Here is a 21,623-nt window from a genome sequence, read left to right as displayed (position 1 = left end):
CTATAGCTGTGCCAGTGGGGATTCTTACTCAGGATCAGAAGACAGAGAGAGAAACCAGCCCCGGATTGACTTTAGTCTGTGATCTCTTAAAGGAAACTGCACTTGATGCAAACACCTGCATCTGGAAATACTGTGTGTGTACTTGTTATCCTCCAGTGTATGTTCCCAACTATTGCCAGTGGTGACAACTGAGGTTCCTTGATTACTGGTGCAGTGGTGGGATCACCACATCATATATTAGGATTCAGTGGTGTGGATATTTAACTCCTATAGCCTGTAAACAGTGGTAACTAAAGAAGGTGTTTATACTCTCAAGCAGCCACACAGTAGACATTCAGAGTTCCATATCACAATAGTTTTATTTTTTGTTAGCTTAGTCAGGGAGAACAAACAAGGATGTAAGTAGAGGAGTATGACAAGCTGACAATGAGCCAGTTGACTGACATGTGCCAAGACAAAGTATGGGTGCATGCCAACCTGACTAAAGATGAAATGATTGCAGTCTTAACCACAGCTGCATCACAGACCAGCAACCAGAAAGACAACATGACTGGCCCTGGGGATGTACAATTCTCAGAAAATGGACAGTTCAACTTTGCCTCAGAGGACTTAAAAATCAATCTGGAGTTAAAGAGACTTGAACTGGAGGTCAAACGTTTAGAAATAGAATCAGGAGAGAGACTGCGGCATTTGGAGGCCAAAGAAAATGAGAGATGAGACATTTGGAAGCTGAAAAAAATGACAGGCAGAGGCAACATGAAAAGGAAATGTTGACTCTTCAGTACATGTACTACTGTAACTGTTTAAATGTATATATTTTAACAGTAGAAACTGGAATACAGGAGGTTAACTTCAGAAAAATAGCTGAAATTAGATTACTTTACAGGCTAGGCAGGAGAAAATAATGAAAGGTACTAGGGAGCTTTCTGTATTGGTTTTTGGGTGAAATAATTACTAGTCTTGAAATGTGGAGGAACGTAATTGTTTTATGACTTCCAGCATCTGCCAAAGATCCGAGGTTTATGTGTTTTCACAGGTAGATGCTAAATACTGCTAGCTCCCAGCAGTAGGGGGTTCCACCTGGGACAGAGTTAGATGACAAGAATTTATGTCATTTGGCAACCTATCCCAGCAATACTATCTGGGATATTAATTTGAGAAGTCTCTTAGAGAGACACAGTATTCTGTATTATGTCCTGGACCTGACAAGAACCATTTACCACATCATCTTCCATCTCTGTAAGTAAGTTTCTAGGGTATAGTAACTCTCTTAGATACAGTCAGGAATATAGCAAAGTTTAGTTTAGATATTTTTCTTTATTTACTTGAGACTATCCCCTGCAATGTTGTTTTAAATATTTCCTGTGGTTTTGAACTCTGGCGTCACTGTGAATATATACTGAATATTTTCTTGCTCTTTTATTATTAAACATATTTAACCCTTTTATTGTGGCTGATCTGTGTAGAGATATTTAACTTTTGAGAGTACTTGCATATTTATTTGGTAACACTGTGTGGACCACTCCTAATAGCCTTGCTCTTGGTCAAACGACCATTGGTTTTAGTATTAATTTTACACAGTAAAATTGGACACTCTTTCTTAAGGGCCTTAAACCACCTGATAAGGGGTTCTGGTGGTAGTTATATACCTTATAGTCTGGGAAGAAGGGGGCATAGCTAGTAAACCTGTGCCAGCCTTTCCCAGGCAGGTGTGTGTGTGTGTGTGTGTGTGTGTGTGTGTGTGTGTGTGTGTGTGTGTAAAACAAATCTTCAAGAGTGTGTGTGTCAGCTACTTGGGCAGGGACATGAAGCACTGGTTGGACAGAGAGTATGCTGGAGGATTTCGCTTGGAACCCTGGCAAAGAACTCTACTCTATAGCTGTGCCAGTGGAGAGTCTTACTCGGGATCTGGAGACAGAGGGAGAAACCAGCCACAGACTGACTGTGGTCTCTGTGTGCTCTTAAGGGAAACTGCACTTGATGCAAATACCTGCATCTGGAAATACTGTGTGTGTACTTGTTATCCTCCCAGTGTATGTTCCCAACTGTTGCCAGTGGTGACAACTGAGGTTCCTTGATTACTGGCCCAGTGGTGGGATCACCACATCATATATTAGGATTCAGTGGTATGGATATTGAACTCCTGTAGCCCTGTAAACAGTGGTAACTAAAGAAGGTGCTTGCACTCTCAAGCAGCCACATGGCAGACATTCAGAGTTTCATATCACAATAGTTTTATTTATTTATTTTTTGTTAGCTTAGTCAGGGAGAGCAGACAAGGATGTAAGTAGAGGAGCATGACAAGCTGACAAGGAGCCAGTTGACTGAGATGTGCCAAGACAAAGTATGGGTGCATGCCAACCTGACTAAAGCTGAAATAATTGCAGCCTTAACCACAGCTGCATCACAGACCAGCAACCAGGATTACAACCAGACTGGCCCAGGGGATGTACAACTCTCAGATAATGGACAGTTCAACTTTGCCTCAGAGGACTTAAAAATCAATCTGGAGATAGAGACTTCAACTGGAGGTCAAACGTTTGGAAACAGAATCACCAGAGAGACTGCAGCACTTGGAGGCCAAAGAAAATGAGAGACTGAGAAGTTTGGAGGCTGAAAAAAAATGACAGGCAGAGGAAACATGAAAAGGAAATTCTGACTCTTCAGTACATGCACTATTGTAACCGTTTAAGTGTATATATTTTAACAGTGGAAGATGGAATACAGGAGGTTAACTTCAGAAAAATAGCTGAAATCAGATTACTTTATAGGCTAGGCAGGAGAAATAATATCTGTACTAGGGAGCTTTCTGTATTGTCTTTTGGGTGAAATAATTACTAGTCTTGAAATGTGGAGGAATGTAATTGTTTTATGACTTCCAGCATCTGCCAAAGATCTGAAGTTTATGTGTTTTCACAGGTAGATGCTAAACTCCCAGCAGTAGGGCTTTCACCTAGGATAGAGTTAGATGACACAAAATTATGTCATTCTGCAACCTATCCCAGCAGTAATATTTGAGATATTAATTTGAGAAGTCTCTTAGAGAGAGACAGCATTCTGTATTCTGTCCTGGACCTGACAAAGACCATCACATCATCTGCTGTCTCTGTAAGTTAGTTTCTATGGTATAGTAACTCTCTTAGATACAGTCAGGAATATAGCAAAGCTTAGTTTAGATATTTTTTTTTTATTTATTTGAGACTGTCCCCTGCAATGTCATTTTAAATATTTCCTGTGGTTTTGAACTCTGATGTCACTGTGAATATATACGGAGTATTTTCTTGTTCTTCTATTATTTATGAAATATATTTAAACCTTTCATTGTGACTGATTTGTGTAGAGATATTTAGCATTTGGAGAGTACTTGCATATTTGGTGACACTGTGTGGGCCACTCCTAATAACCCTGCTCTTGGTCAAATTACCATCTGTATTAGTATTAATATTACACAGTAAATATGGAAACCCTTTGTTAAGGGCCTTAAAGTACCTGATAAGGGCTTCTGGTGGCGTGATAACTACCTTATAGTCTGGGCAGAAGAGGGCATAGCTAGCAAACCTATGCCATCCTTTCCCAGGTATGTGTTTGTGTGTAAAACAAATCTCCAAGAGTGTGTGTATCAGCTACTTGGGCAAGGACATGAAGCACTGGTTGGACACAGAGAGTGCTGGAGGACTTAGCTTGGAACCCTGGCTAAGGACTCAACTCTATAGCTGTGCGAGTGGGGAGTCTTATTGGGGATCAGGAGAAACCAGCCCCAGTCTGACTATGGTCTTTGTTTGCTCTTAAGGGAAACTGCACTTGATGCAAAGAGCTGCATCTGGAAATACTGTATCTGTACTTGTTATCCTCCCAATGTATGTCCCCCACTGTTGCCAGTGGTGAGGATTGAGGCTCTTTGATTACTGGTCCAGTGTGGGTTGTCACAGTCACTACATTTGTTTTTCTTTTCTATTAAAGTTAGTGTACCTATGTCACTGTTTAAAATGTGATGATTTGATGAAGGTGTTTAAAAAATGACAGAAGACTGAGTCTACATTTCCAAAAGTTAACAATTCTGCATTAGTGCAGTCAATTGTTATAGTCTCAAGTACATTTTGCTTAAAAGACTGCTAAACTAGTATGAACAGTTTTCTTACAGGCACAAGTACTACTGTCATTAACTGTACAGTCCCAGGCTATTTTCCCTTTTCTACATCACTTAAAGCAAAATGGTTCAAATGGTGACATTTTTTCGTAGATACAGATACAGAAGAATGCTGACCTTCTCAAGTTACTAGGAAGTGCTCTTACATTTAGCTACAGCAAAAACTTTTAACCTTTTACTTACATTAAACTCCACCCAGTTTCATGCAGTAAATTGGTCATTTGTGATTGTGCTAGTCTGGCCACAGAAAACATCCACTTATGAAACTTACACGACTGTGCCTTTACTTGAACATGCTGTCCCTGCTAAAATATCCTGTTGCAGTTTCTGCTAGTTAAGTGCATCAGAGTCTTCCAGGTCTATGTAAATTTTCAGTGCCTTTCCAGTTAGGTGGAATGACAAATTTCTGACTCATTCTAAGGCTAGGTCTCCCTAGCAGCAAACATTTCAAAAGCAGCTAGGTAAAGCCTTCACAGAATCCTCTGATCCAAGCTTCTGCAGGGTTACACTGGATTCAGGGACTCCCAGGGATATGGATAAGTAGGTCATCAATGTGGAAATCTTCTACTGGAGAGTGAGAACTGTTCATACGTTCTCTCTAGCAAGCTGAACAGGTGCTGCTCCATCCTTTCTTAAAGACTGATCATGTGTTTTCCAGTAGCCAGCCACACTTCTCTCCTGAAGTGTTGCAGTGAAAGACAATAAATTCTTACCGGAATTTATCACAGCATCCATTAGTATCTCAATTTTTTTTACCAGATCATAGTATCACAGTCAGTACAGCCACCTTTCCAGTTTTAAAACAAAGTATTTACAAAAAAATGAAGTGCAGAAAATAGGGAAACCCAGTTCATATCATAGTTTAGAGTGCAGTGAAAATAAATTATTTTCTCAGGTTCCTGCTCTGCATTTTCACAGTTTAAATTAGAAGTAATGTTTATTTTCTTTTGGATGTAGTATGTACTCCCTCACAGTTAGGGCTTCTGGAACAGTAGCTGGCAAATTAAATGAACAGTACTTCCACAGACCTCAAACAAAATAGCAACTCTCTTTACAGATCCTCCAACAAGGCTCCTCACTGGGATACACACTGAATTTGCTTCCTTCTACTTCCTGAAATAAGTAACTCCTGGCATCCTCCCAGGAACTTGTTTAGAATCAAAGATCATGAATCTTCTCAACATCAGTGCACCAGGCTTTAAAGATCCCTGTGTGCATCTATCTCTCGCTCATTTTAAACTCCTTGTCAGTTTCAGGCTAAATATCCGTAACCACTGTGCTTCATGAACCTTCTGATCTAGCACTCTAACACATTTGAAGGGACTATCCACCATGCACATTATATATCTATAGATCTGTGTGCGTGTATAATTTCTGCATGCATACATTTATACATGCACTCATTGTAGTATCTGTAATATCTTGCATATGGAAAAAGTTGTAAAACACCCCTGACTGTCTAACATATATGGAAAAAGCAGACTGGGTCTTTAAAAATGGGTAAAGTTACATGTAAATGTAAGAGCTGTCACAATAATTCACTGAACCATGTAAGAGCTATCACAACAACTCACTGAAACATGTAAGAGCTATCACAATTCAATGAACCATGTAAGAGCTATCACAACAATTCACTGAAGTAATCAACTGTTTTAGTTAGATAATGACACACCAACTACCTATTCTGTATGCATAAAAAATGTTGCCAATTCAGAAAAGATGTAGAACAAAATGGATGACCTGGAATTCTGGAGGCCTTTAAACACCAAAGAAAACTGGAGTAAAGTGGAGCAGGAGAAAATCCAGTAACCCCAACTGACAAGAGTGGCATTAAAACATATGAATATGAAGACAGATTACACAGGCTGTTTTAAGCTTAAAAAAGAACTCCTAGTTAGGGCTGGGACAACTTCTAAAGGGCAATCCATACAATTCTACAGCAAGGATTTCTATGCAGACAATGTACATCATGATGCAATACGCCAGCTATGCAAGTTCACTCATGCTAGGAGCCTGCAATTCTTTTCTGCCAGTTATATAATTTAGGACTTGGTCCTTGCAATGTTGTTAAAGCCTTGCATTGACATGCCTAAGCACCGCAGTACGTATCTCTTTGGCCATGAAATTAACATCAAGATCTGCATTAGCATTACACATAGTGAAAGAGCGTGATGTTAATGACCACAACTTGCCATTGTTTCAGACAAGTTAATGGATGTGGAAAGCAGGGAAAACTTATAAGTTCATTTAATAGGAATGAAAACAGTTACGACTTGTGTGTGTGAACTAGTAAGAGAGTCCACCTTGCAGCATCAGGCACATCTCCAGACTACCACCACAAGGACAAACAGTGACCAAAACAAGGCCTGAACGTCCTTGTGGCAAGTCAGACATTCAACAGGTCCCCAAGAAGACCGCAAGGGCTGCCTAATGGCAGTCTCATCCAGGGATTTCTTAGTGACAGCCCTCCTGTATGCACTCCCACAGATGCAGTCCCTAGGTGTAACCATAAATTACAGGATGTCCTTCATGACCCATTCTCAAAAGTTGTTAACTGAACTAAAGCTGTACACTCCAGTGTTAGTTATCCCTTACTTTGTAGAGGGCTCAGAAGGTCACTGCTTTGGCCTCCTGGATGATGACACATTGCAGGGTCCAGGCCTGATCATTACTGTATCTTCTGTGCATGATGACTATCACAGTCTTCATAAAGAAGTACACATGCCTGAGGATGAAGATGTTGATGTTGCATTAGGATTGTAATGTGTCAGTGGCTCAAGAGCCATAACATACTCAAGGAACTTCTGCTGGTGTCAGATCCCTGTTTCTGGACCCCAGAGTGCTGGACAGTCCCTAACAGTCTGATGGTGGTTCTTCCTTTCTGCAGCTGAATCTTTCACAATACTTGATGGCAGGGACTGCTGTTCCCTTGTAGAGAGGGAGACAGACCGGCTAAAATGGTGCTCTGGGCTCTGAAGGCCTTGGAAAGCTACTAACTCCAGAGTGTGTCCTCATCTAGTCAAATGACTATCCCATGTTGTATCCTAACAAGCAGGGGGACACAAAGTTGTTGCCCTGCACAGAGAAGAAATGCTCGTTTGAATTTGGGCCATAGACAGGTGCATGCTTTCCTCACTGGTTCAGATCCTTATGGAAGTGACTGAGCTTGTAGATGCTCTGAGATGGACTTTCAACCCTCTCCTGGAGTTCCATATTCTGAGGCTGTATCTGGTTATGGTTTCCTGAACTGCAGCACTCCACAGATTGACATGTTTGCAATCCTGACAAGGGAGGGTGGGGCAGTGGACATGTTCTTTCTCTTGTGACACTGGAAGTTCTTGTATGCCTTCCAAATGGCTCCCTGCCTCACGTTCAAGTTCAGGAAAGAAAGACCAAAACTAGTTAATGCTACATCTTCATGATCAGGCTGGTGAGGTTTTAGGATGCTTGTGCTACAGAAAAAAAACTCTCAGTCCTTATCAGTGATGTTCACTAGAGCAGAGGGAGGCTGATTTCACTTGTAGGTGTGGCTCCTGAAGTAGACCCCCTTAATCTCCCATACATGCCAGCAGATATTACAGAGTTAAATCACCCTGTACTGAAGCAATCTCTTCAAATCATTCTGATGTAACTCAGATGCTTGTATGATCTAGGTCTAAGTTACACCATGATCAATATGCATGTACCAGCTGCTTCTACATATTACAACCTTATGAATGGTAGGATTATGGGCCAGCACTCTCTAATTAAGCAATTCCATAAAGGAGTGCTACATCTTTGTACCTCAATAAAGAACCCATTCCCCCAATGGGACTTGATCTTCATGACAGACAAGTTTTCCTATCTACTGTTAGAACCTGCTACCTTGATGGCACTAAAGTAATTTCTTCATGAATGCAGTTCCTGGTCTTCATCACTTCTATGCATAGCACCTCAGAGTTTTATGTGCAATGAACTGTGGTAGATCTTTCACAAGGACTTGGGTGTCCCTCAGGACAAACCCATGTTTTCTCCCTAAAGTTGGTTTGGAAGTTTATTTGAACTACCTCAAATATATTCTGGTTTACATCATGGTGGAAGTCGTCAGGACAGGGACCCCTTCATTCTCTAGATATGCAATGGCGGCTTAGGTGCTACCTGGGAAGATGCATACATTTAGGTGGCAAACCATTTTTTCATCTCCTTTACTCCAGAGAGACTTACAGTTGCCATGGAGGTACATTTTCAGTGGACTGCCAACTGCACTGTTTTTGTCATCAATCATCTAACAATCCGTTCAATCTACTAGAGGAGTTGCTGCTTGAGACAAGGCTGTCTGTATTACAGATATATGTGCTGTCACCAGTTGGCCTTTGGTACACACATTCATCAAGTTTTATTGACTTAACTGTAAAGTCTGTTCTGCAACACACCACCAACTGAGCTGCAGCCTTGGGCAACCCACTATATATACTTCAACCCTGGCAGAACTGCATGGGATTCAGCCTAACCAGTGTTCCATCAGAAAGGGTACGTGACATGAACTGTAACAGATACAGTCTTACTATACCCCACTCTCACAGTCCCACAACAGATATATGGTCTTTCTACCAGCAGCAGCTGCTGGACTTCCTTGTAAGTCAGGTAAGCATATATGTTATGTCACTTTTTTAATAATGTGTCAAGTCTATGTTATTTCTTGGGCAAAATAGTGGAATGTGAGAAAAACTGAGGCCTACAAACTACATATTTTGCTGAAACAAAATGGGCTTGGGTTCACTTTTATCTCCTGCCCTAAGGTATGTGCTGTTGTCTCATTCATTCTCCCATGGTTGAAAGGCCTGCAACCTATTCTCTCCAAGTCATGGGGGTAGCACCAGGAGCAGGTGCCTGCATCTGCGGGGACTGAGAGGTTTGCCTCTTCGAAGTTCACAGTACTCTCTTGCACGTGCCAAAAGGCACTTAAGAGAGTGTGGGCAGTGGGCTTTTTCAAGGGTGAAACCTGCTTCCACAAGTGGAATAAACCACAGAAACTTCTGTTCCCCCTCCCTTGCAGCAAACACCTCTTTATATTCTTCAGCCTCCACTGGTGACTCTAATTTGATGCTTGCATCCCCAGGCATTCACATTTAACCCTTCTACCTGATGAACATACAGGTAGAGCGTCATCGCTCCTCTCACAACCCTGTCAACTTTTTCTACTTCTGGGTCAATAACTGAACAGAGGTCATTTGAGTCACAGATATGGAACCTCTATGTCACAGAACTGTCAGTTTTGCTTAAACATACTAAACTTTGTTTGTAAAGTAACATCCAACAATGGACTCCTCAAGGTGGGAAGCTCTCATACATCTATTTATATGTTAACAACATAGCTGTTATTTTTGTAAACCCATCTAATCATGCAGTCATTTAAACTTTGCAGGACTTTAAAGACCTTGGAGCAGTGTGGATGAGTGTTTAAAGTAGGCAAGAAAGAAAAAACATTGTGTATCCAGTAGAACAATCTGCAGAAAATATTTCAAAGGATGATAATTTGTACCACAAATTATTCTTTTCTGAAATTCACACCTTTCAGAGTCAAATAAAACACAAACTCAGCATTTGGAGACAGTTATTTGGACAGTTTTAAGGCAAATTAAAGAAGCTATCAGGACACAAGATCAGAAGGCCAGCAGCACAAAAACCATGAAGAGAGTATCCTGGCAATACACTAAAATTACAGCTCAGATATTTTATGCTACTTTCAAGTCAGACTAATTTATCCAGATCTAGTTTGTTGTTTTCATGTCTCAAGAGCTTCCTACATGTGGAATATTTTTTGCTGTCAAGGTTCCTGATTCATTTAGTGATTCTTACTGTGCCTCCATGAAGCATATTGAAGACAATCTTTTCTAATCCAGGATCTCTATAGATATTTTTCATTCTCCTGTTAAATCAGTTTGAGCAAACTGAAAAGGATATAAAACAGCAAGCAGTTTTAGACAGGAGAAAACTGCAGTGTACCTTTCACTGATTTGCAGTTATGCATGACTAGTTATACATACTTGTGGTAGAAGAGGCAAGGATCCACTTCGGATGCATTTTTACTTACCGCCATTTCTGCGCTATGACAGTCTTCAAATGAAGTGCCAAATTTCTTCTAGGTTTTGTCCTCTTTTTCTGTGCTGACACCTTAAAGGCTCTGTATACACTTCTGTGTGGAAATTATGTTTACTTCTGTTATTTCATCTTCAGTTCCTACACTGACATCTCTTCCGGTACTTGGTTTCTGTCCCATTGATACAGGTCCATTTTTGTCTTTAATCACAACTAGATTTTAGCTCCTTGTTTAGCCTCTATGCCAACTGTCACTCCTGAGTTTGACTCTGACATCTATATGAGTCCCGCTGTCTTGCTGTCCTAACATTCTTACAGTGAATGAGCATATCAAGAAGTTGCTTTACATCTTTTTATTAGGTGTATTAGCTTACCACAGTCTGTTATGGAGAGTTGGCTGAGCAGCTCTGCAAAAAAACTCTAATTTCTACCAAGTGTATGTAAAATCTCATCTTTATGGTCACTACCTGAAGCTTGAAATCAAAGGTGAGGAGCAAGATACTTACTGATGAGTAAAATGACAACTTTTTTTGGTTTTCCTCCCAGGAGCTGATCATCAGCCACCAACAGCTCCTATCCACGTTCACCAGGTCTACTGATCCCACATTAGCTTAACCAGGACTCACCCTGACCCATGTTCAGGGCTGGTGATGAGATCACAGACGCAAGTGCAATGTCAAACAGATGGCTTGAAGTGTGCCCTAACCCTCACATCTTACAATAGCTTTGTGACCTGCCTATGGCAGCTGCATGGGCACTACCATGCATGTGTAACCTCCAGTCCAAGGAATATACCACTGAGCTCACCTAGCCATTAATTCTTCTACTGCAGAGAGCATACCCATCCTCCCTATCTCCAGAATGGGTAAGCTGTCATCAGCCATTCATTCATATCCTCCCTCTCCATGGAGTCATCCTTCCAGTGCCCGGGCTGCTAGTTGAACCCAGATCATCTAGGGTACAGTAAGGGCTTTATGCCTTTGAACCACAGGGCCACACTAATAAAATGACACCTTCCTGGGAAAAACTTGCTTCACCACCACAGTCCACTATAATGCCAATGATACAGCAATAACTGAAACCATCCGGTGGTAAGTCCTCTGATTTCCACTTCTCCCACTTGTGAACTAAGTACCATGATATTTATTTACATTTGTTTACCAAGAAGGTCTGACTGGGCCAGAAGCCCATTTTCAGCAGAGGCCCGGGGAGAAAAGCTCTACAGAAATACAAGCAATATACAATAACAGATAGCACAACAGTATACATACAGTAAGATGCAGAATACATGTCTTCTAGTCAGTCTATACAAAGTAGTATTCAAAACAATTTTCTAGTAGATACAGGTTCAAAAAGAAAAACACAAGCATTTCAGTGAAGATCAGTGTGAGAAAAAATAAAGTTAGTAGTGTTTACATATTAAATAATAGTTATGACCAAATGAGATTTCCTTTATATATATTTATTTTTGAGTAGCAATAAACACTGAGGAGAGGGAGAAAATGAGATAAGGAGTGGACAGATGTTCAAATAGTAGTTGCTTAAAACTGGTAGATTTGGGTGTGTTTTGTAGGGTGTGGGGTAGATAGTTCCATAATTTGGCTATTTGATTTGAGAATATGGCTTCACCGTGAGTGCTGCTAGCACTGTTTACTGTGAGAAAGTTTCTGTCTCCAGATCTTAGACTTGGTGGGCATGAATAGGAACAACAAGTTCCTCGAGGGATGGGCAACTGTCAGGGTGGAAGACCCCCTCACTAGAAGACAGCAGCAATTCACTCACTTCTGAACCATGACCTCCAAACTAGAGGTGCTGATATTTACCCTAGCTAATTTACATGCTGAACTGCTTCAGTGGATGCCAGACATCACAATCACTTGAGAACAAGAGGACAGCACTTGCACAAAATAAAGAAACAACCCTCGCATCCCCACACAAGAAACTCTCCAAAACTTTCCTTCATCCTAATATTCTGTCTATGAAAATTACAAAAGAAAGGGAAATAAGACAACTGAAATTATGTGCCTATCTCCAGCACATCTGACTTAATAGCAAGAATATGAACACAACTATCGTTCCACAAATATAGGGAATGAATGTTACATAACAGCAGATCTGGACCGACATTCCTCCCTCCTATAAATCTAATTTTCAGGTCACAAGACAAATGCCACCAAACTGCAAACAGTGGGAATGTACTACAGTAGCAATAGTGCAAATACAACTAGAAGATAGTATTTGGTTCACTGTACAAGGATTATTAGTTTATCAGTGTTCAGACAATCAAATCTGTACTGTATGTTTTAAAAACAAAGGCTATTACAGGTAGACACTACTGTGAAAAAGTAGATTACATTAGCCCATCTCTATGGTGTAAAGTGATACACTCAGAGTATGATACAGACAACCCGAGGGTAAAGTGATACAGCTCAGAGTATGATACAGACAACCCGAGTGCAAGAAGTGACTTGGGCAATGAAGGAGCTGAATGAGGAACTGAAATGCATGACAGGATCAGCTTGCCTGTTACAGGGAAGCGAGTGGTGTTTATCAGTCTAGCTGTGTCCCAGCATGAGGGTGGCTGGAATATAGGCTTGGAATTCCGAGTGAGTGACAGTAACTCTCAGGAGGAGTTAGTGCAGCAGCACACACAAATTAGGGGGTAGAGACTGGATTCCCTGTGGTATCAGCCACTTACATCACAACCAGAGAGAGGAGAAAAGGCAGGGATAAATGTCTCCTTAGCTAGAATGACTTATGTGTAATGCTGATCAGGAATGCTTCTACCAGGTAAGGCTAAGAAAGACAGATTTCCCTTTGAGGGTCATAGTATAGAGGATATGTCAACCTCACTTAGCTGGTGGGGTACAGTACCATTGGTCATGGTCGGATTAGATGGATAAATCTCTTATAGGTCGCAATCCAAGTGAGTAAGCCAGACATGTCAGACAATGTCAGGGGTTGCCAATGCCAATACATGCAGGGGCACAGACAGATGCACAAGTACCCCCCCCCCCGACAGATGAATAAATGACAGTCCCCCTCCAGACAGCTGTTGCCCTTATCCAAGTGAAATTACTGGGTAGGGAACAAATGAGCATGGCTGATTAGAGGGAGGCTTGAATGATAGCAGGTACGGGGCAAAAAGCACCTAGAAAACAAAAGGCTTATATTATACCTTACTTCAGCTGATTATAGCCCTGTCATTTTAAAAAGAATTGTAAACAACATAAAGAAGCTATTAATCACTATCAGCAAGCAAACTGAACTTGTATGCTGAAACTTTTGTATCAAACCAGGGAATGGCCATATCTGAGCTCACAACCTGCATTCTTCTGGAATTCCTGCATCCAAAATATTAAACATGCTGCTTTAGCTTTTATTACACAAACATTTAAACAATGGTTCAGCTGCTTTCTCAGATTCATTTTCCACAGCTGCTTTTAATTTTCAGGGACCAAATGGTCCTTATCTTTCATCACAAATCTGTCTTAACACATTTCATTCATAAAGTTCACAAATTATTTTTATTACCATCTACAGCTACAAGAACAGCGGTGTGCCCCTTGTGTTCATGTTCCATCATGACATCATCAACATAACTTGTAATTCTAAGTCCATTTCTTAACATCCATTCACGGTTTCCAATTAAAACGGAGTAACACTGAGAATCTGCAGAAACTACATTGGGAAGAAACAAATATGTGATCAGCAGATTCAGAACTGCTGAATGCAAATAAAAATAAACACCATATTTCTTTATTTCATTACTATTACTTCAAGCCCCACAATTACATAATTATTAATTTCCAACAATTAATCTGGTAAAGTTATCTTGTTCCAGGCATTTATCAAACTTAACTTTCTATAATACATATTCTTCAGTTTCAACTTTGTAAAGAACATAACTCAAATAAAGATGATAATAAAGGCTGCTCTAGAACTTGGCTTTTCATTCACATTTTAGCTACATTTAAACTCTGCATCAGCTAATGCTTCTCATGAATAAGAAAACATGGTATACCAAAAGCAATATTTAATTGCAGAATGGACATTAGAATGACATTTAAACATACAATTTTAAAGAAGAACATAACACACATGCAGGAAAAAACGTGTATTAAAGCACACAGACATCAAACATGCTATCTGACACAAGATAACAATTAAAAGTAATTAAGTGTACTAGAGAAGTATATGCATTTCTTCATAGTATCCCACTCTGGAATGCCTTTTTTTTGGAACATATCAATTAAATTTGCGGCTTACGATGAGCAACCCTAGGACAATACTTAAAATTGCAAAGTTACACCCTTGTTTTCATTTCATTAATCTAAAATTATAGTCTCTGTTGTGATATCCTGTTGCTTTAACTAAAAGCAATAAAAAATATGCTATGCACTTGCATAAGAAAATGTTACTCTGTAACAACACAGTTTCTTCATGGCACTATATCAGACTGCTGAAGCCTGTCAGCCTACTTTTTACGTGCATATTTAATAATGAGTGACGATCTTCACTGAACATATCCATGTACAATTTGACTATCCTTTTCTGGGACTGCTGTAAGGTTTTTGGGCAATTTATATGTTCTGCAGTTGTCTGTGTAAAGCAGAACAACTCAAACTCCACTAAATATAGTTAAAAATGTTAGGAAAATCATAGGTTGTCACTACCCAGCAAAGCTACTTCATTTCTGCAAGCTATGGTAACCTGTAAACGGAATACATGGGAGTAGAGAGAGATCACCCCTGCTCTACTTTTTCAGGTACTTACTACTTTTTGCGGAAAGAGTACTTTGGAAAACACTTTGAGGGTCTGATTGCATTACTGACTCATATTTGAATTTTATCTACACAAGTATGTGCCCTTCTGTTTCTATTTAACTAATATGTACTAGTCCTACTGTTACTTTTTTCATATAACAGACATACTACCACATAAGTTGATCTGTGAAAGTACAATCCTTAATGAGTCCTTTGGTTAGGTTTATTCTTTCCACCAATCAGCATTCGACAAAAAAACTTAAATGCCTGCACTTGAGAGCCTGCTTGTGCCAGTTTTCAATCACAATGCAATGTCACATGTCAGATACACAAAAAAGCCATCCTCTACCCCAACCAGTTCACTCCATAGTCGCAACCAAGCACCTTTTTTCAGATGAAGAAATGAAAGAATATTTGGCATCCACAAGTTAACAACTAATATACAACTGTATACCTGCCCAAACTCAAAGGGAACTCCAGTAATTGAGGATGGAAAAATAGTACACAGTTACCTTCACAAAGGGGAGCTAGAGGAAAGGTGCAAATGATCCATCAAGAAGGGTCCTCTCATAGACCAAAAAGATTAAGAACAGATGTGCTATGTCTGAACACTGAGAACTCTGCCAGCTCCATGGCCATCGAAGGATAAAATTACAACTGTGGACCAGGTGAACCAAGTTCGACTAGTGGCTTGAACGGTTTACTGTCAAAATATGGAATGGCAATTATGCAAAATGGGATGGTCGAATGCATGTTTCCCAGTTTCTGTAATGTCAATCTGAAAATGTTTGAATTACATTAGCGAATGTTAGTGTTCATTCGCTAATATGAGGTCGACATTCTGACTGGAGATTGCACTACATTGGGGATTGGGAAATTTACCCCTTTCTTAACTGTAGTGCGATCTTGGAGTTGGTATATATAACATGCAAGGGATGTGGGGTGCAGGGGGCTTGCCCACCTCAAAAACCTTAAATACTTGTGCTTTAGACAGAATTCCCATCACAGTTTCACAACAGCCTGAGGGTCTGATGTTACCTCCTGATATTTCGAATAATTTCGAATGCAGAAGTCAAGGTGATGATTTCTGACATTTTGTACAATTGACATTACCAAATTCGACAAGTAATTTTGACCATTTCAATAGCTTTTGTTGTGACATTCAACATTTTGATAGTAAAATGACGAACACTTGATGGAGTTGTCAGGGGATGATTGGTGTGCCTATATTACGGGAGAGTGAGGACGAGTCGAATGCATACTGTCATAATCTCTCAGAGGAAGGATCATATTGCATAGTCATCTGACGGGTGGACTTTTGGCTCATCAAGCCAAATTCTGGTGGTTGCCCTCATAGGTGAGTGTATAAACACAGGGAGGATATTGAGAGTTCCAAGTGTGAAGCGGGGGGGGGGGGGTCATTCCCTCACCCAGAAGGTGTGGTTAGGTCAATCAAATGTCTTTAAAGCAATGAAGCTAATGAGGACATAAGCAACTTTCATGGGCTCCTGAATAATGACCTTTCCAAAAAGCTTTTGTCTCCATAATTCTAGGTACTACCCACCACACAGAAATGAATGGGCTCAAATCCAGTTGGGGGAGGCTTCACGGTTGCAAGAGGTAAAAAAAAATACAAGGGGAAAAATACTGAGAACCCACTTTCAAAAGCTCTCAGACTGGCTGAATCTCAAGCAGTAACTATCACAGCAGAAGGACCCAGGGGACCTTACACAAACAGACAGCAGACCAACTGAATCCCACATTACAGTCATAAAAAACCGGGACCAGCTCTGGAAGTCAAACCTGAGATAGTAATATTTGGTGAAAATGTGCAGCAAAGACCAAAAAGCCATGGCAGAATGACTGCAAAGTTAATATTTCTTAAGCATTTGCAAAAGCCACTTGCCTAATGGAATGGACTTTGATTGCAGTATGCACCAGTAGTTGGTTTGATACAATATGACAAAAAGCAATACAGCTGGCAGCCCATACACACAGTACCTGCTTGGTAAATGTGATCCTTTCCTTGAGAGATGAACACCTTGTCCTTCTATCTGAACTTATAAAAAAAAAGGATTATGAATGGAATAGCTAATGGTCAATTCAAAAAACACTTCTGGGAAAAAGCATGACTTCATCTTAAGGGACATCTAGTCCTGTAAAAGATCAGATAAGGCTCTCTACACATAATGGTGTGTAGCTCCAAGACCCTACACTCACACATGATGTCTGCAAGGAACAAAGTCTTCCAAAAAACACACTTCAATGCTGCCAAGCTGGTTGGCTCAAATAGTTGATGGGCAAGCCTATAAGCTATGAATTTCAGATCCCACAGAGGGGAAAGATGCAGTACTCCTTTAAAGAACTCCCTGAGCAGCTGATATTAGGTCACACTCCTGCTTTCCATAAGAATATGATGTGTAAAAAAACAGCTCAGATGTGCATCATGACTGTTGTATACCCAAGGACTAATAAAACATGTGTCCAAGATATCACTTCACCTAAAACTCATTTCACCAAGACCATATCACCTAAAGTTCATTTCACCTAAAATTCATTTCACCTAAAACTCAAGTAGTACTATAAGGCAAATCAAAGGTATATGTCCTTTTCCCCACTGTAGTGTGATCCTGGTTTTAGTATATACAAGTACGGGGGGTGTGGGGTGCGTAGCCCTCCACCTAGTTGGCTTTTACTAAATAATGTAAAACAAAACCAGACAACATAAAACTGAAATAAGTGGTGAGCTACACCCCCCACATCCCCCAATGTGGGGGGCTGCGCCCCCACCAACTATATATACTAACACCAGGATCGCACTACAGTGGGGAAAAGGACATATACCTTTGATTTGCCTTATTGTACCACTTGTCAGTGAAATGAGTTTTTTAGGTAAAATGAACTTTAGGTGAATTGTGTTTAGGTGAAATGAGTTTTAGGTGAAGTGATACGTACCCGTTCAAGATAAGTCAGATCACTGACAAATTGTAGAATAGCAATGTGCTACTCTGTCCTACCTCAAAACAACTTCTACTGATAACAACAATGTTATTAAGCAGGAGGACTTCCTAATAGCATCATTAATCTCTAAAGCCCTAGCTGGCAAATTTAGGGAAACTGGAGGATCTGCAGCAGTCACCAGGCTGAAATGTAGCCAGTTATCACTTCAATAGTGGAAGGCATCCTTGGCTAGACTAGGACAGTTTCCTACAACACCAGGAACTTGCATACTTGGAACCAAAACCTTTTCAGTGACTAAGGAGTAACAAGAACAAGACTACTTCCTTCCTGAGTTCTGAGAACATTTGAAAACAGTAGGAAAGTGTACAGGAATCTCCTGTGCCATGGGACTGAGAAGACATCCACTACCACCACTTCCTTGGCTGCTGCAAAGAAAAGAAGACTGTATTTTCATGGCTGATAAAAGGTCAGTTTCTGATGTGCCCCACGTTTCAAAAGCTAAGACCAGAGAAAGTCACCAATCTAACTCCAGCACAGAACTGATGGACTGGCTCAATTTGCCAGCTTGTTCAATTCCTCAAAAAATTACATTTGTGTAAGAACTTACCATAATGGTAGATGTCCTACTTTTCAGTCTTACAGTATTCGTTACTAAGGGGATAGCCTACCAATGATGGCCATACATCCAGCAGCATACCAAACCCTTGGGCCATTCCAGTTGCTATACATCGCCACCATATATGTCTTATGTACAGGACATAAGGTACATAAATGACATACGAGCACCTAATCCTGAAAAAAATCCTCAGAATTGAATTACCCCAAGATAAGCAGAGCAACCCAAGAGGAGCAGAAAAGAACATATACACTCAGAAAGGGGGAAAGAAAAACATTGACCAGAGGGTAAGAAAACAGAAACCAAAACGAGGTAATGAGAGAGGAACTGATACTGCAACAAAGAATAGCAGTACACAGTACAGCTATGTAAGTAAGCTTACATAACAGAGGATGTTCGAATAATCACTGCTGCAGTAGCCTTAGTTATATGAGTTATAGCCTGGCAAGGATATAACAATTGGCCATCTTTCAAAGTTTCAGGGCACCTTCCATACAGCTAAACTGTCAAGTAGCTCAAGCTGAGCTGATTAAAAGACAAGTCAGGGTGCCAAGCCCTTCAGAGCTTTACTGCCAACAGAAACAGGAAGGCTGAGCCTTGAAAGGATAATCTAGTAACAATGAAAAATAATTGTCCACATCCTGGAAGTAAAAAAAACACCAAAACACAAGGAGAATGAAGGAAGGGAATGGCTACTGCAGCAGCAATCATTCATACATCTATTGTTATTATAAGTTTACTTACACAACTGCACTATGTTCATCATATTGATCACTGCTACCGTAGCCTTAGTTGTGATATGGGTAGATTACCCTAGCTTACTATATTTGGGATGTAGAAGGAGAAGGTCCAGGAGCCCCTGCAGAAACGACAGATCAGGCTTTGCTAAGGCCAAAGAAAAGGAATCAAGCTTATAGCTCTTAAGTATGTACAGAGGATCAAGTAGCAGCTTCTACAATACTTCTATAATATAAACCTTTCCTTTAAGCCATAGATGAAGCCAAGGCCCTAGTAGAGTGGGCTTTGACCCAATTTGGAATAGTTTTGTTATGGTGAGTATAAAAAGAAGTTATGTTGGAAGGTTGGCATAATGGTTAAGTTGTTTGCCTTACAGACACAAGGTGCAGGGTTTGATTCTCACTTGGGATACTTGGCTAGGCTTAAAATGACCCACAAGTGCAGTTAGCCTAGTACTAATCTATGAACCTATGAACTTATAACGTTCCATGTGTTGTCCATTTTCATTGTTCCTGTACCTGTGGGTTTCAGATTCCCCTTGGCCACTTTCCAAGCTCAAGATTCTATGCTCAGGCTCTTCCTCTCCATTCCATAATGCCTCCTTCCCCCAGAGTACATCAGATCGAGTTTGCTAAAACTTACACAGCTAAAGTTATCTATATAAATACAGAAAAAGAAAAAGGTTTACGGGCTCAAAAAAGGAACTACAGGAACTATAGTTCCTGATAAGAGTCAAACTCAGTCAAGTCTAGATGGAAAAGAGGCCGGGGGAAGGAAGATGGTGAGGTTGAGGAAGGACAACACAGATGGAACGTTATGGTAAGAACATAACTTCTTTATCTGATGTTGTCATTTTCATTCGTTCCTCGACCTGTGGGACACATGACCTAGGGTAGCTGTTATGGAAGGATATTCCAAAGCACCACAGAACCAAAATCAGCTCTCTTCCTGGAAATGTCTATTTTGTAGTGACAAATAAAGGTATGAGACCTTGACCAACAGGCAGCTGCACAGATATCATCAATTGACATTCTCAAGGAAAAGGCTTGAGAAGCCATCCTAGATCTCGTTGAATGAGCTTTGACACACCCTGGCAAGGACATACTTTTTACTGAATAAACAAAGGAGATGCAATCTCGCAACTATCTGGTCAGAGTCGGTTTAGTAACTGCTGTTCCTTTCCTCACATCTGAAAAAGACATAAACAGCTGGTCAGATTTTCTAAAGGATTTTGCCTTGTCCAGATAAAACCGTAACTGGCTATGAACATCCAAAAGATGCAGCATGTATTCTCCCTTATTCTGGAAATTAGGGAAGAAAACCAGAAGACGAATGGATTGATCAATATTGTTTTCTGTGGCCACTTTAGGTAAAAAGGATGGATTGGTCTGTAAAGAAACTATCATTATGGAAGATCAAGTAAGGAGGTTTAGCAGAGACAGCTTGGAGCTCGGGCACTCTTTTAGGTGATGTAATAGCAACTAACAAAGCTGTTTTCCAGGACAGAAATTTCAGATCCACTTTAGCTGCTGGTTCAAAGGGAGGAATAACCAATGCTAGTAAAACCAAAGTAAGATCCCAAGAAGGGGTTGGATTCTTGATTGGGGGAGGGAGTGAAAAGGTGCCTCTGAAAAACAACCTACATACAGTGGATATAAAAAGTGTGCACACCCCTGTTAAAATGCCAGGTTTTTGTGATATAAAAAATGAGACCACAATAAACCATTTCAAAAAGTTTTCCATGTGACTTATAAACTGCAAAATTCAATTGAAAAACAAACAAATCTGGAATAAATTTAAAAAATAAAAAATGTGCGATAAGCTAGTTGCAAAGTGTGCACACACTTAAACTAATACTTTGTTGAATTGCACTGGTCCCCCAGAGGAAGAAAGTGGTGTAGTGCTTGCAACACTAGAAGAACCACTCTCATCTCCAGAATGCTGATATGCAATTTGGTCTCCTGAGACAACCACAATCCTTGGATCATCCAACCTGGAAAATGCCCCCACCCCACACCAACTGGGAGGCGTCAGTGGTTAGTATGGCGTTTGGTGGGGGAAGAATGAAGGGATGACCTTGGTAGACTTCTGAGGAATGCAGCCACCACAGAAGAAAGTCTTTACAAACCCTCAACAGTTTTACAGAGAATGCTGATATAACGACCATTGAACTGATAGCATCCACTGTATGATGTGGGCATGTAAGCATGCTGTAGAGAGTAGTGTTACCTTGGCAGCCACAGAACCTAACACTCTTAGTACTAGTTTCACTGGAGGTGATGGGATTGCTAGGATTTGAGAGACATGAAATGTCAGA

The 21,623-nt window shown here is 40.4% G+C and overlaps 1 protein-coding gene across 1 annotated transcript in view; it reads right to left on the bottom strand.

The window, feature by feature from the left end:
- ATP7A (ATPase copper transporting alpha) overlaps nucleotides 1-21,623 on the bottom strand; it is a 2,674,176-nt gene that overhangs the window by 463,619 nt on the left and 2,188,934 nt on the right. The window contains exon 18 of the mRNA XM_044057744.1: nucleotides 13,760-13,906. Coding sequence (XP_043913679.1) covers nucleotides 13,760-13,906 — 147 coding nt within the window. The remainder of the gene's footprint in view (nucleotides 1-13,759; nucleotides 13,907-21,623) is intronic.

This window comes from Protopterus annectens, chromosome 15.part0 (assembly GCF_019279795.1).
Source record: "Protopterus annectens isolate FY-2018-M chromosome 15.part0, PAN1.0, whole genome shotgun sequence".
NCBI lineage: Eukaryota > Metazoa > Chordata > Ceratodontiformes > Protopteridae > Protopterus > Protopterus annectens.
This window is presented reverse-complemented; position numbering and strand designations above follow the sequence as displayed.